This window comes from Borostomias antarcticus (genome assembly GCF_949987555.1).
Source record: "Borostomias antarcticus genome assembly, chromosome: 6".
Taxonomy (NCBI): domain Eukaryota; kingdom Metazoa; phylum Chordata; class Actinopteri; order Stomiiformes; family Stomiidae; genus Borostomias; species Borostomias antarcticus.
The window spans coordinates 2,579,509-2,593,217 of NC_140239.1; the positions used below are offsets into that span (position 1 = coordinate 2,579,509).

At 47.2% G+C, this 13,709-nt stretch overlaps 1 protein-coding gene across 1 annotated transcript in view; it reads left to right on the forward strand.

Moving 5' to 3' along the window:
* Positions 1–13,709, forward strand: part of LOC311310175 (protein unc-13 homolog B-like) — a gene marked incomplete at both ends in the record, with an annotated part of 98,647 nt that overhangs the window by 57,213 nt on the left and 27,725 nt on the right. Inside the window, 3 exons of the mRNA XM_084439599.1 lie at positions 9,897–9,946; positions 10,367–10,442; positions 13,071–13,145. Coding sequence (XP_084295725.1) covers positions 9,897–9,946; positions 10,367–10,442; positions 13,071–13,145 — 201 coding nt within the window. The remainder of the gene's footprint in view (positions 1–9,896; positions 9,947–10,366; positions 10,443–13,070; positions 13,146–13,709) is intronic.

Consider the following 13,709-nt stretch of genomic DNA (forward strand, 5'->3'; position numbering starts at 1 on the left):
AGCTCCCAGCTCCTGGTTGACAGCAGGCTAGGTGTTCTAGGTGCGTGTGTAGTCGTTAGCGCGCCCTGCGTAGCAGCAGGCTACGTAGGTGTTCTAGGTGCGTGTGTAGTCGTTAGCGCGCCCTGCGTAGCAGCTGTGAGCCGTGTTAGCCTGTTGATACGCCAGCTAGTCAGCTTCCTGGTTCTGTCTAATGTTTAAATGTCTGTCTCCTGTGTATGAAAAAGCTGCCACGTCAGCCCACCCCTCCCAACACACACACACACACACACACGCGCACACGCACACATACACACACACACACGCACACACATAGCTCTTCTTTCTCTCTCTGGGTGAAACTGTGTTTTTGCTTCCCTCTGGAATATGTAGGGGTGGGACCTATGCCCCCCCTCCATTGCTCTCTGTAAAGCGCATTGTGTTGCCTCTGTGTATGAAATGCGCTATACAAATAAAGTTTGATTTGATTAGATTCTTTGCTCACATAATGAGGAGTGGATTGTCAATCCTGTGCTCTCGTACGGGGTATAACCTTCCCAATTACCTTCTTGAGCTCACAATGTGAAGCACATGTTCTCAAAGGGCCAGTGATTTACATGCTGTCAATCAAATGGAAAATGATGACAGGTGCAGCCCCCGCCCCCCCCCCCCCTCCACACACACACTCACACTCACACACTCACACACACACACACACACACACACACACACACCACCAGTTCTCCGTGCAGGTGATTGATGGCGTGGGTGTCTGTAAGAGAACACCCAGGGAGGACAGAATGAGAGTTCAGTGTTGAGTGTTGAGTGTTGAGTGTTGAGTGTTCTCCGGCGACAAATCAGAGAGTGACAGCAGGGAGGGGGGGAGGGACAACTAGATTAGGGGAAGGAGGGATGGGGGAGAAAGAGAGAGAAAGGGTTGCTCCTGAGTTTGGCACTCTCAATGAGATAAGAGAGGAAGAGGAGAGGAAGAGGGGAGGCTGAAAGAGAGAGAGAGAGAGAGAGACAGAGAGAACACCTCCATTCTTTGCCTGCGGTCGAAACAGCTCAAGATGGTATTATATCCAGACCCTCTGGGGGTTAAAGGGATAGTGTGCCCCGAAATACAAATGTGAGGATTATGTCAAAAATAATATCACATTCTGAGCCTGTCGACAGCAGCATGTGAGAAATGGTCAATACATGCACATGCAGTATTTGAGCAAACCTGCTCAAATACAAAATCAGCCACTGCCTTCTTCCAGGCCTGGAATTCTACAATCGAGTCGGATCACTGTGACTCTGATGGAGGGGAGGGGGGTAAATGGATTAGCGAGATGCATGTTGTCCCGTTTAGCTAGCTAGCCAGCTAGCCAGTGAGGGTTGGCAGGTTGCCAGACATCGCTCAACAAAATTGTGCGCTCAGAGAAGAGGGGGAAGGGGGGGGGGAGGCATAGGATATGACCGTTTGTGTACACCGGACATGCATGTGCCGGTGTAAACAGGAAACAGGTTGTCTACTCTGTGACTATTGAATTGTCCCTAGCAACAATTTTGATCAAAAAAATGTAAGTATAAGCACTGTTGAAACAATACTTGCAGTCACACACGCCAACGTTTGTAGCCTACATTCAAATAATGCTTTCCCTTTCTGATGTAGTCTGTGGATATAGGGAGCGGTTGTTTTGACGCTGGTAGTCGGCCTGGCGTCGGTTTAAAAACTCTCTCTTTCCGCCCCTTCTGCAATCCAGAATATTCCAACTGAAACTGGATCAGCAGCGTTTGCAAAAGTCTCCGCTAAAGAGGCTTGCACACGTCGCAATGGTGTAGGTGCGAAGCCAAAACGTGGCAAAAGTTATGTTTTAAAACTAATTGGTGTAACCGTAGCCTGTCGGCCTGCAATTTCCATCACTCCTGTTCTATCTTGTCACTCAAATTTAAAATGCCACCGTCAATACAAGCAGCTGTTTGCTCGCCTCATCGCTCTCTATCTTCATAATCTCTCCTCCTTCTCTCTGACAGCTGCGTCTTATTCTCCCTCAGTACAGTAGCTGTCATTCTTCATCCATTCTATTCTTCTTGATGCCCCTTAACGGTGGAATTCTTTTTCTGTCAGTCGCTTTCTGACTCACAGAATAGCGCTCTCATTAACCACACACACACACACACACACACACACACGCGCACACACGCGCACACACACACACACGCACGCGCACACTCAGTCTGAACCCCCATTGTAACGAGTGTGCACATCTCCCTCGGGGAGGTGGTGATTAGTGGTTTCACTATTGCTGTCGGTGTCAAAGATCAAGGCACAGTCGATCTAGTTGAGTTTCACCATTTATGACCCATGTATTAAATGTATTGTGCTGTGGGGGTGTTCCAGTGCCCTGCGTGACTTTACGGCCTTTTCTAGGCCTCGCTGTACAGTTATTGATTGATCCTTGGCTGGGTCTAAAGTATGGTTGTCTCTTTCAACTAAAGCAATGTCTTCTTGATGTGATCCATAGCTGAAGGCATCTTCAACAACAACTAGAAATGGGGCTCAGAGAGCACAGACCCCCACCCCTGAATGCAATTCGTGGCTCTGTGCACGCCAAAATTGAATGGGTTCTAAATTGGTCCATGCTACTGTACACCCCTCCACCGAGTTTCATGAAAATTGGTCTGGTAGTTTTTGCGTAATCCTGGTCCAAAAAAATGAATGGCGGTGAACAGTTCAATTACAGAGTTGAAAGCTGAACTGTAGTCAATGAACGGCAGTCTCACAGAACCTGATACATTCCCCTTGCTCTTGTGTAGGTGGGATAGGGTGGTATGGAGGATGTGAGCTATTGCATCTTCTGTGGATCTGTTGGGTTTGTATGTGAGCTGTAGGGGGTCTAGTGTGCTGGGCAGTGAGGAGCAGTGTTCCTTTTCAAAGCACTTCATCACCACGGAGGTGAGAGCTACCGGGCGCTAGTCATTGAGACAGGCTGGTCTTGGCTTCTTGGGTACGGTGATGATGGAGGACTGAGGCATGTGGGGCCAATGGACTGGGCCAGGGACAGGTTGAATACCATTGTGAACACAGGAGCCAGTTGGTCGGCGCAGGTCTTGAGGACCCGCCCTGCGATACCGTCTGGTCCACTCCTGGTGTTCGCCTGTTTAAACACCCTTCTGACGTCGTGTTCAGAGAGAACGAGTGCCCTTCGCTCTCCTCCACCTCAGCTGCGACAGCCCTCCGACCGTTGCTGGTCTCAAAGCGTGCATAGAAAGTGTTGAGGCTGTTCACGAGAGCAGCGTCTACACCTCCTGAGGCTCCATCTTATTCACACTGCAAGTTGGGGTAAATCTGAGGGCAAGAGACGGAGAGAAAGATTGAAAGATAGAACTGAAAGAGAGACAGCTACTGTAGCTAGTGAAGAAGAACAGGCATACTATACACACAGGGACTAGTCATATGGTAAGAAAGGAGTGGAGAGATGGAGCAGGAAGAAGATAAAGGAAGAAAAGAAAGTGTCTTCTTAATGGGATGCTAATTGCTGGTCTTCGCTAACATAATGAGGCATTTGAGTGTGCATGGGGGCTGCGCTGGAAACGGAGTGTAGTAGTGGATCTTGTCCCAGTTGAGCCATGGTTACAAAAGACCTGCACCTGCCTCAGGCCCTCATCCTCCATAATCAACAAGGCTGCCCTGCCATCAGCCAGCTGCCCCTATGTGAAACCTGGTTACTGGCAGACATTTTGTAAACTCTCTGACCTGACGGTAGCTTAACATAAGCTCCTCCATATACTATACCGCCATAGCAAACAGTCAATCACCCTTCTACTGTATGAACCATACATTTGGTATATCGTTTTTTTTAATATACAGTATCATGCCATCGGTCTTGTTGTCTTTGATGTTCTCCTCATACGAGTGTTGTGCACCTAAGTTCAGTGACCATGTGGTTTCCATAGCTACCATGCTAATGACATGATTCGATTGGGGTTTGGTGTACATTCTCTTATGCCGGGCTCACACTACAGGATTTTTTAAATCTTTACCGATTTCGAAATCAGGTGGCATCACACACATAAGCAGAATCTTAACATATGTTCTTCTTGCGAATATCAAACAAGCACGCCAAAAAAGATTTGAAAATAACGACTCATCACACACTACAGGATATTATCGTGCCCAAGAGAGTAACGAACCACTTGTCACCCCGTCTCGCTTGTAAAGTAGTGATGTATTAATCTAAATATTAAACATGTTTGATATTCTCAGGGCGGCCCGATGGGTCTACGAGCCCCTAGACTCTCTGTCTTTCTCATTCTCTCTCTCTCTCTGCCTTGCTCTATCTCATTCTCTCTACTAGGGATGTCTACCATGTATTTTAATTAAGTCTGTCAATGTTAACACGCTAACACTCGTGATTAATCTGGAAATTTAAATGCGTAAAAAAAAAAAAAAACGCAAATTAATCATATTACCAAATTTGAGCCCAACCTCCTCCTTTCATTCCAAGCACAAGTGTTTAACTGGCTGAATTACTAAAATGATGTGAAACATGGATAAGTTATCTGTGTGTTTTAGATGCCTTTCAGTAAGCTAACATAGGTGGGATAGGGTGGTGTGGAGGATGTGAGATGGAGAGAGAGAGAGATAGAGAGAGAGAGATAGAGAGAGAGAGACCGAGAGAGAGACCGAGAGAGAGACAGAGAGAGAGACACAGACAGACGTTGACTTAATTAATCCTCGGAGGGAAATAGTCATTATAGCAGCCAGATCCTGTACATTAAAACACAGATGACAACAGACAACAAACACAAATATTCAAACACTTAACAATAGCAGTCCAGATTTACCCAGTGTTTAGACGCACATAAGATAAGGACACAGTCATAAGATAATGACACAGAAGCAGTCTTGCCTGATGGTTTGCAAAATTAATAACTGGAGAGTTACTGGCACAGGAATTATATGTGGTAGCTTACTAACGTCATAATTCCCAGGAGCTGGGTACTTGAAGCCAATTACCCCCATTGGATGTCCACTTCCATTAATGTAAAACTGTGAGTTTCATAAATTTGATTTGGCTACAATATCTGCCAAGCCAAGAGAGCGTCGTATATAAACCACACTTTCATGTGCCACCTGTTCCTGTCATTTCTGCTTTACAATATTCTATAAACTTTATTGTAATGAATCACTATCTGTAATTTTTCAGTTCCGCTGCAGGGCATCAATGCAAAGGGAGAGGAAATGTGTACTGAAGTGACAAAAACATGTTTTGCCCTTAGCACTTGTATTAGTTGGGGTTAAAATGCTTAGTCTGAACAAAATATGAACACTTAAGTTATGTTTTTATCTTATCTTTCTTTTAGTTGTGGAGTAGACATCCCTGATAGGTGTGGCCTAATGACCTCACATGATCCTCTTTTCTTGGACTAAGGTGCTCATCTTAGTGTGAATGTGACCCCAGCAAAATGCCAGGGGACACCTAAAGGCCATCCATTTTAGTCCAGAATATGTTTTCAAGGAATCGCTTCAATGGACAACATGGAGCGGGCATTGCCCCCAAAGGAGGCACCAAAGCTAAAGTTCATACACCCAAGAAAAGAGCCCCGAACCCCAGAGTGGCGCTGGTCATCCGGGGGAAGATCCACCGCCTCCTTCAAGGTTCTGGAGACCACCACCACACCCCAGATCCCAGTCTTTACTATGCAGGGATGGAGGAGGAAGAGGGGGAAGGGGACGAGGAAGAAAAGGAGCGGAGGGACACCGGGGGTGGCTCCAGAACAGAGTCCTGCTCCTCCAGGGTACCGAACGGTAAAGGTCACGGGGGCGTTGCCGGGGGACCCTGCGTTGGGGAGGTGGAGCTGAACAGAGAGGGGTGCATCCGGATCCCCTGCACCCTCCGGCACAGCAGCAGCAGTAGCAGGTCCCCCGGGAACCAGAAACGGACAGGACAAGATTCGATGCGGACACCTCCTGAGCAGAAACGAGCGGTCCCACGCCAGAACCAACTGGGTCCAGACGTGAACCGGGCTGGGTTCGCTGCAGCAGCCAGAGGAATGGCTGACTTCTCCCACACCCGGGTCAAGTCAAAGAGACCTCTTTCTGCAGGCAACTTCGTGGATTACAACTTTAATAGAGCCCGGCATGAGACACTGTTGGAGGTTGATGAGGAAGAGCTAAAGGAAGATGAGGAGGAGGAGTCTAGTGCGATCATTGAACACATCCTGAAGGAGCTGAGAGGGATCAATAAGATCCAGGAGGAGATCTCAGACCTGCGGGATTATCTGTCCTCTGTCCGAGGTTCGGTGGAGGAAGTGTCCTCCTGTGTGGACGCGGTACTAATGGAAATTGAGGACATTCGCTCTGGCAACAAACATGCAGGGACTTGGTCCGGAGCAATCGGGGGCAGAGATACACCTCCATACTCCCCTCATCGGAGACCAGCTAGTGCCTATGGCAGTTTGGACCGGGCGATGGTGCCCTCAGATACAAATGTTTACCTCCCATCGACATACAGTGAACGCCACAGCATCCATGAAGAGTTCCGCTCGCCCAGGGCTGAATCGTCCACCATCTCCCCTAACGCAGAGACTGTTCAAACGGATGCTCAAGAGCAGGAAGAAACAGAGGACATTTCTGAATACAGCTCGGACATCCCGGTATCGGACTTCCTCGTGAGCACAATGGCCCAGAAACTCAGCCTTGGCTACCTGGAGCGTCATGACGGCCAGGACTGCCCAAGCACCAGCTCCCTCTCTTCAGGCCACAGCTCCAAGTCCGAGTTGGACCTGGAGAGATCCAGCCATGGTGCTAGGCACGGTAGGGAGGGTGGTAGTACAGAGGGCTGGGGGGATGGTTCTCCTCAGCATGGTGCAACTGGAGGGTGGCATGGAGAGGCTGCCTACTCCAGAAGTCTGGAAGAGCAGGAAGTAGAAGAACCTCCCTGCTGTGAGAGGACCGGGAGCTGGGATCGCTACAGTTGTGGAGGAGGCTACTTTACCCTTGGTCAGTGCTCCACCGAAAGCTCAGAGCACCTCTCAGTCCACTCTGGACGACACTACAACTCCCCAGCCAGCACCTCTAGCCGAGAAGAGTGGCACTCCAGAACACGGAGGCCCCAACCCCAGACTCAAGATCAGACTGAATCCCACCAAGAGAGTCCCAGTCTGGGTTACAACTGTGCTCTTGAATGCTCGTACCCCCAAAGCTCAGGTTATCACACTGTGGACGGTCAGGTTGATAAAGCAGGGGGGTATGGATACATACCACCCACTGATATGAGCTACACTACTGACTGCCAGGTTGACGTTTATCAGGAGACTTATTCCACCTATGAGGAATCCACAGAGGCAACGTGGACCGAGCCGTCGTTATACACCACCTCAGCCGAAACAGATGCTCCATTCGTGAAAGAGGCGGAAGGTGTCCCGGGCCCAGACAACCGCCTCCCTCGCCCCGGCAATGCAGAGGCACTAAATGTGGGTTTTAACGTTAAGTGTATAGGCCAAGTGGTGCTTGATTTTAGCTCGGCCCTGCGGGGGGCACTGCGTAAGATGGAAGGGACTGGAACCCAGAGTCCAGGGGACGAGAGTGACGAGGTCAACCTACCCACGGTCAAGCCAACGACAAGCAACTATGCTAGGCCTCCGATGGACTTAACCTCTAAAGAAACACCTCAACTTGATGTTGTGGACGCTGGAGGTGGAAATGACGAGAAACAGGACTTGAACCTCGTTCCCCCAGAAAACTGCGCTGTCCAACCTCTGCCACAGGAGGTGACAGACAACAACGACGACAAAGCACCACAGGAAATCGTAGACAGTTACGAACCTCGACCCTGCTCAAAAGAACTCCCTCGCTGCCTAGACTCGACCTCAAGCACTGCTGCTGGGTCTCCCCCACCCGAAGGCCCTACCGACCCCCCCGCCAATGCTCCGCTGTCACAGTGTACGACCGCGGAGTCCCTCTCTCTCTCCCTTTCGGCGGAACAGTCTGCAGCAGCGCCACAAGAGTTGCCGGGAGAAGCACCGATGCCGCCGCCACAGCAGCAGCCTGACTCAGCAGTAGGCCTTGGGGGCGAAGAGGAGGCAGGGGAAACGGAGCGCTGCCCAGAGATGAACGAGGGGGACGTGCGGCGGATCAAGTGCCTGAGGGGCTTCCAGCAGATCCTGAGGGAGAAACGAGAGACCAGGCGTCACCTGGCCAGCGTGACTTTGTCCACCTTCTCCGAGGACGACTTCAACCCAGGTAGCCTTCGTCTGTCCACAGGAACTTTGTTTTCCACTCTTATTTTTTTTTTCTTTTGCATGCTCAGCAAATTCATCATTAGATCTTTATTTACTCTGAAGTAGATGTTTGTGATGTGTTTTGACCATGAAAGTTATTACATGGTTCATTGAGAGCTACAGCCTTCAGATCTTTTTCAGGCTACCTTTTTGTGAACAAAGCCTCTCTGCCTTTTTTGCAATTCTCTTTCATCTATGGGGTAGAATACAATTCCACTCAATATCTCATATATTTAGGGAGACGTGTTCATTAATAGAGGAATCATACACTTTATCTTACACATTCAGAGCTCATCTTTCTGTATTGGTAGCCATTATCATAAAATTGACACCACACATAATATATGGAGTGAGACCTTGGGTATTAGGGTTGCCCCTTTGCAAATTACGTTGTTTTATACCACATTTAGAGTAATGCATCAACTGGCAGTCTATTTGTGTACGTGACGCGGGAGCTAAGACTGGAGCTATTTGCGGAATTAGAAAGCATTAATTATCTCCTTTGGAAAAACAAGTCTCACACGAAACTGGAAGAGGGAGGGACACATTAAGAGGGATTTCTGTGATGAATTTATACATGTTAATGAAACATTTATGAACTCGAGCCGTGCTGACCTGAAAAAACTTGCAGTGGCACCATGTTTTAATGTTACCCAGCTCAGGCCTACTGCATAGTGAACTTTTCAGAAAGAGGCATAGTCTTTCACCTGAGACAAGTAGTGACTGACAACTTTCCCGTTTTCTGACCATCTCTCTCGTCCCGTATATCCCTTGCTCTTCTCTTTCAGATGGAACACAAGATGAGGAACAGGTCACTTTAAAAATATATTTTTCTCACATCAACGTATTAACAAGCATGTCTTCATACTTCTTGTGTCCAAAGGAATTCCTATGCTTATGTTTGTTGCTCTGATACTGTTTATACTGACTTTATACTGTTCACAGTTTTATGGTTTATGAAAGCTGTTGTTTACACTGTCTTGACTGTGTTGTCGGTAATATATTTGTCTTCGAGGCCATTAAGCACAATTTGTTTGGAATCCCTGGTTTGTATGAGGTGTGTATTTTTAATGTTCATGCAGGACTCGATCCATAGATTCTAGCCATATAACACTGACCTGATGTTCAACACAACATAGCATGGTAAACGGGCAAAACATCAATTTCATGGATAGTCTTCTCGTCTTTTCTGGTTGCATTGTGTGCGGTTTTCATCTCATTGGCTAGTTTGTTGTGTGACTTCTCGGCAGACAATGTTTGAGAATGAAGGTCAGATGCTCTGTGTGTGTGTGTGTGTGTGTGTGTGTGTGTGTGTGTGTGTGTGTGTGTGTGTGCGTGCGTGCGTGCCTGTGTGTGTGTGTTGGGCATTGTGGGATAGCAGCCTCTGTATGTAATCCGTCCGTGTGTGTGTGAAACCCGTCTCATTCTAAGTGATTTGCGATGCTCACTCATCTAACACACAGTCAGATTGTTTGGATGGGATTCCTCTGTTTGCATGCTTATCTGAAACTCAACCAACCCAATCCAACCTCTCCTCTCTCTCTCTCTCTCCCTCTCTCTTTCTCTCTCTACCTCTGATGTTTCATATAGTGAATTCTATAAACCTTTTTTTCTGAGGTGTAAAACCTGACCTTTGACCTCTATTACAGAGCCAAGATGGTGATGGTGACGCCAGCAAGCACCCGTGGGCCAAGCCAGGGTCAGTGTGTGTGTGTGTGTTAGTGTTGTCACTATACCATATACTGAAACGATACTTGAAACTGAAACAATACTAATTCAATACTCGATACTAGGGGTGTAACGATACACAAAAATCACAGTACCTCGGTTTTGAAGTCATTATGAACTTTTGTAAACATCAACAGACACTTGCCTCTTGTGCCTCTCCTCTCTCCATCTTGTGTTGGGAACAAGGTGTCTATTCTACTCACTGTTCAGTAGTGATGAGACATCAATAGCAATGCAATGCAACACGTGTGTGTGTTTGTTTGTTTGTTTGTTTGTGTGTGTGTGTGTAAACATCTATATGAAGGCATGTGCGACTGTACACACATATTGACGTTTTCTTGCTCTGCCAGCTGTGTTGCCTACATTTGTGTGTGTTCATCTGTGTTTGCAGTGGAAATACGCCATTCGGGATTGACAGCATGCCTGACCTCTGCAAGAGGAGGCCCATCCCCCTGGTTAGCGAGCTGGTGAGTGTGTCTGAACCATTGAATGGTTGATGTGTGATAAAAAAAATAATAATAATAATATTAGAGAGAGGAAGAAAACTTTTTTGCACATCTGCACGGACAGGTGCGTAGGAGAAAAACTTTAACCTGACGATGGCCTAGTGCCGAAATGTTGTTTATTAAAATTGCTGCAAGTGAAGAGAACAGTGTGTTGGAGTTTTGTTCTTTATTCAGTCCTGGTAAAAATAAGGTAGACTGGTGAAGAGAAAACGTGTCCTTCTTTGTGACCCTAACTTCTTTCTTTGCTCTTTCTCCCCATGGACCCCTGGTACATCTCTACGCTCAGGCTATGGTAAGACTGTTCTATTTATTTCATCTACTTTTCCTTTCTTCTACACCTCAGTGGGAACTTCTTTTCAGAGGAGTCAAACTTTTGCCAGCTGGACTGTCATCATCTGTTCAACCAATGAGAGCAACACAATTAGTCGGCTCTGTTCTGTACGAATTTCAAATTAACAGCAAAAGCCTTGTTCTCATTTTGGGTCTGTTTTCTGACTGACTCGTGTGAACTGGACCTTACTGATTGCCAGTGAACAGAAAGTCAAGCTGGAGGCCATAGGCAGTAGCTCACTCAACCTGACAAAGCAAATAATCAACAGTTTTGATGTCCTCATAAAGAGAATTCCTAGTAACAGTGTTTTATGGCTGTCTCAATACAGCTCTCCCTTGTTCACAGTTTGAAAAAGTCTGCCACCATCTTCCAAACAAAGACATGATAAACACCCTCAAATTATACATCCCTCCGCCCCCCTTATGCCACTCATGCTGTCAAATTGCTTTAAGCACTGTAAATAGAAAGGTTGGAAAGTGTGTCCTACTGCTCCCGATTGCCATCAGGAGTCTGGAACCAGGGAGCCGACAAATAGTTTAAAAACGCCCGAGACGTTTGATTAGGATGGTGGGAGGGAGCAGATACTCCTGCCAGACGTTTGATTAGGATGGTGGGAGGAGCAGGTACTCCTGCCAGGTGATTAGGATGGTGGGGGGAGCAGGTACTCCTGCCAGTTGAGTGAGGAGATGAGAGGAGAAAGGAGGAGAGGAATCTGCTAGCATGTTTATGAGGGCGGAGTTCGTGATCTCTGATTTTGGGGGGGGGGGGGGCAGAGACAGACTAGGTCAGGTAAGCAACGCTTAGCACTTAGCATCGCTAAGTGTCGCTAAGTGCTAGCCTACTCGCTAACCCATAAAGCTAAAGCTATGCAGCCATCTAAGACATCTCAGAAGCTAACTTTTTGTTTGAGCATCCCACATAGACACATGCAGCTAACCATCTACCGACGAACCCTCGCCCCTAACCCTAATACCAGTTGTCCTATATGAAAACTCACATTTAATAGATAGATCAGTGATTGTTTGAGAAGCTTGATCACCCCATGTAGGGCCTTAGCCCAACCAATGGACTCCACTTATATAGCACCTTTCTACCTTAACAGACAAAGTGCTTTACAATGGCCTGTCGTTCACCATTTACACACATTCACATACCAGTTTAGTTCATTGGGAGCAATCTGGGGTTCAGTGTCCTACTTAAGGACACTTCGACATGTGGACAGAAGGAGGCAGGAATCAAACCACCTTCTGAGCTAAAGCCGACCCCAAGAGTGACAGAAATAAGTATCTCTCAAACGAGAGGGCTTTATCCCTAAGCTTGCTCAGTCTGTACCGTTCTAAGGGGGGTGGACTCTCTGGGACCTCCCGTTGGCAGCATAGCCTTTAACCTTTGACCTATAAGGTATCAAACTAGGTGTAATATAGGGTGCCTGACCTTTCAAAATAATAGCACCCATATACAATACTTCACGAATGTATTATTTTCTATGGATCAATATGGGGCGAAGCCATATTTATGGGAGGTGTCAGTATAGGTGTCAGTATAGTTGATGGTATTTGCTTTGTTTGAGTAGGTTTTCTAATGACACTCTCCATCTCTCTCCCTTTATCCATCTCTCCTTCATCCCTCTTTTGCATTCTCTTGTTCTACCTCTTCACTGCTGATTCTCTCTCTCTCTCTCTCTCTCTCTCCCTTTATATCCATCTCTTCACCCCTCTTTCGTGTTCTCTTGTTCTACCTCTTCACTGCTGCTTCTCTTTCTCTCTCTCTCTCTCTCTCTCTCCCTTTATATCCATCTCTTCACCCCTCTTTTGTGTTCTCTTGTTCTACCTCTTCACTGCTGCTTCTCTTTCTCTCTCTCTCTCTCTCTCTCTCTCCCTTTATATCCATCTCTTCACCCCTCTTTTGTGTTCTCTTGTTCTACCTCTTCACTGCTGCTTCTCTTTCTCTCTCTCTCTCTCTCTCTCTCCCTTTATATCCATCTCTTCACCCCTCTTTCGTGTTCTCTTGTTCTACCTCTTCACTGCTGCTTCTCTTTCTCTCTCTCTCTCTCTCTCTCTCTCTCTCTCCCTTTATATCCATCTCTTCACCCCTCTTTCGTGTTCTCTTGTTCTACCTCTTCACTGCTGCTTCTCTTTCTCTCTCTCTCTCTCCCTTTATTTCCATCTCTTCACCCCTCTTTCGTGTTCTCTCGTTCTACCTCTTCACTGCTGCTTCTCTTTCTCTCTCTCTCTCTCTCTCTCTCTCTCTCCCTCTAGTCCATATTGCAGTCTAGGAAGGCAGGGATCTCCCAAGCCTTGGCCACCCGGACCTCCCTTAAAGATGAGGAGCTGGTGAGTGATGGGACAAAAACTACACCTTCTCTTCAGCTACCTCGCAGTTCTACTACACACGCTGTACAGCACACACACTCTGTCTCACACACACACCATACACACTCTCTCTGTCTCACACACAAACACCATACACACTCTCTCTGTCTCACACACAAACACGATACACACTCTCTCTGTCTCACACACAAACAGGATACACACTCTCTCTGTCTCACACACAAACACCATACACACTCTCTCTGTCTCACACACAAACAGGATACACACACACTCTGTCTCACACACAAACAGGATACACACTCTCTCTGTCTCACACACAAACACCACACACACTCTCTCTGTCTCACACACAAACACCATACACACTCTCTCTGTCTCACACACAAACAGGATACACACTCTCTCTGTCTCACACACAAACAGGATACACACTCTCTCTGTCTCACACACACACACCATACACACTCTCTCTGTCTCACACACAAACATCATACACACTCTCTCTGTCTCACACACAAACATCATACACACTCTCTCTGTCTCACACACAAACACCATACA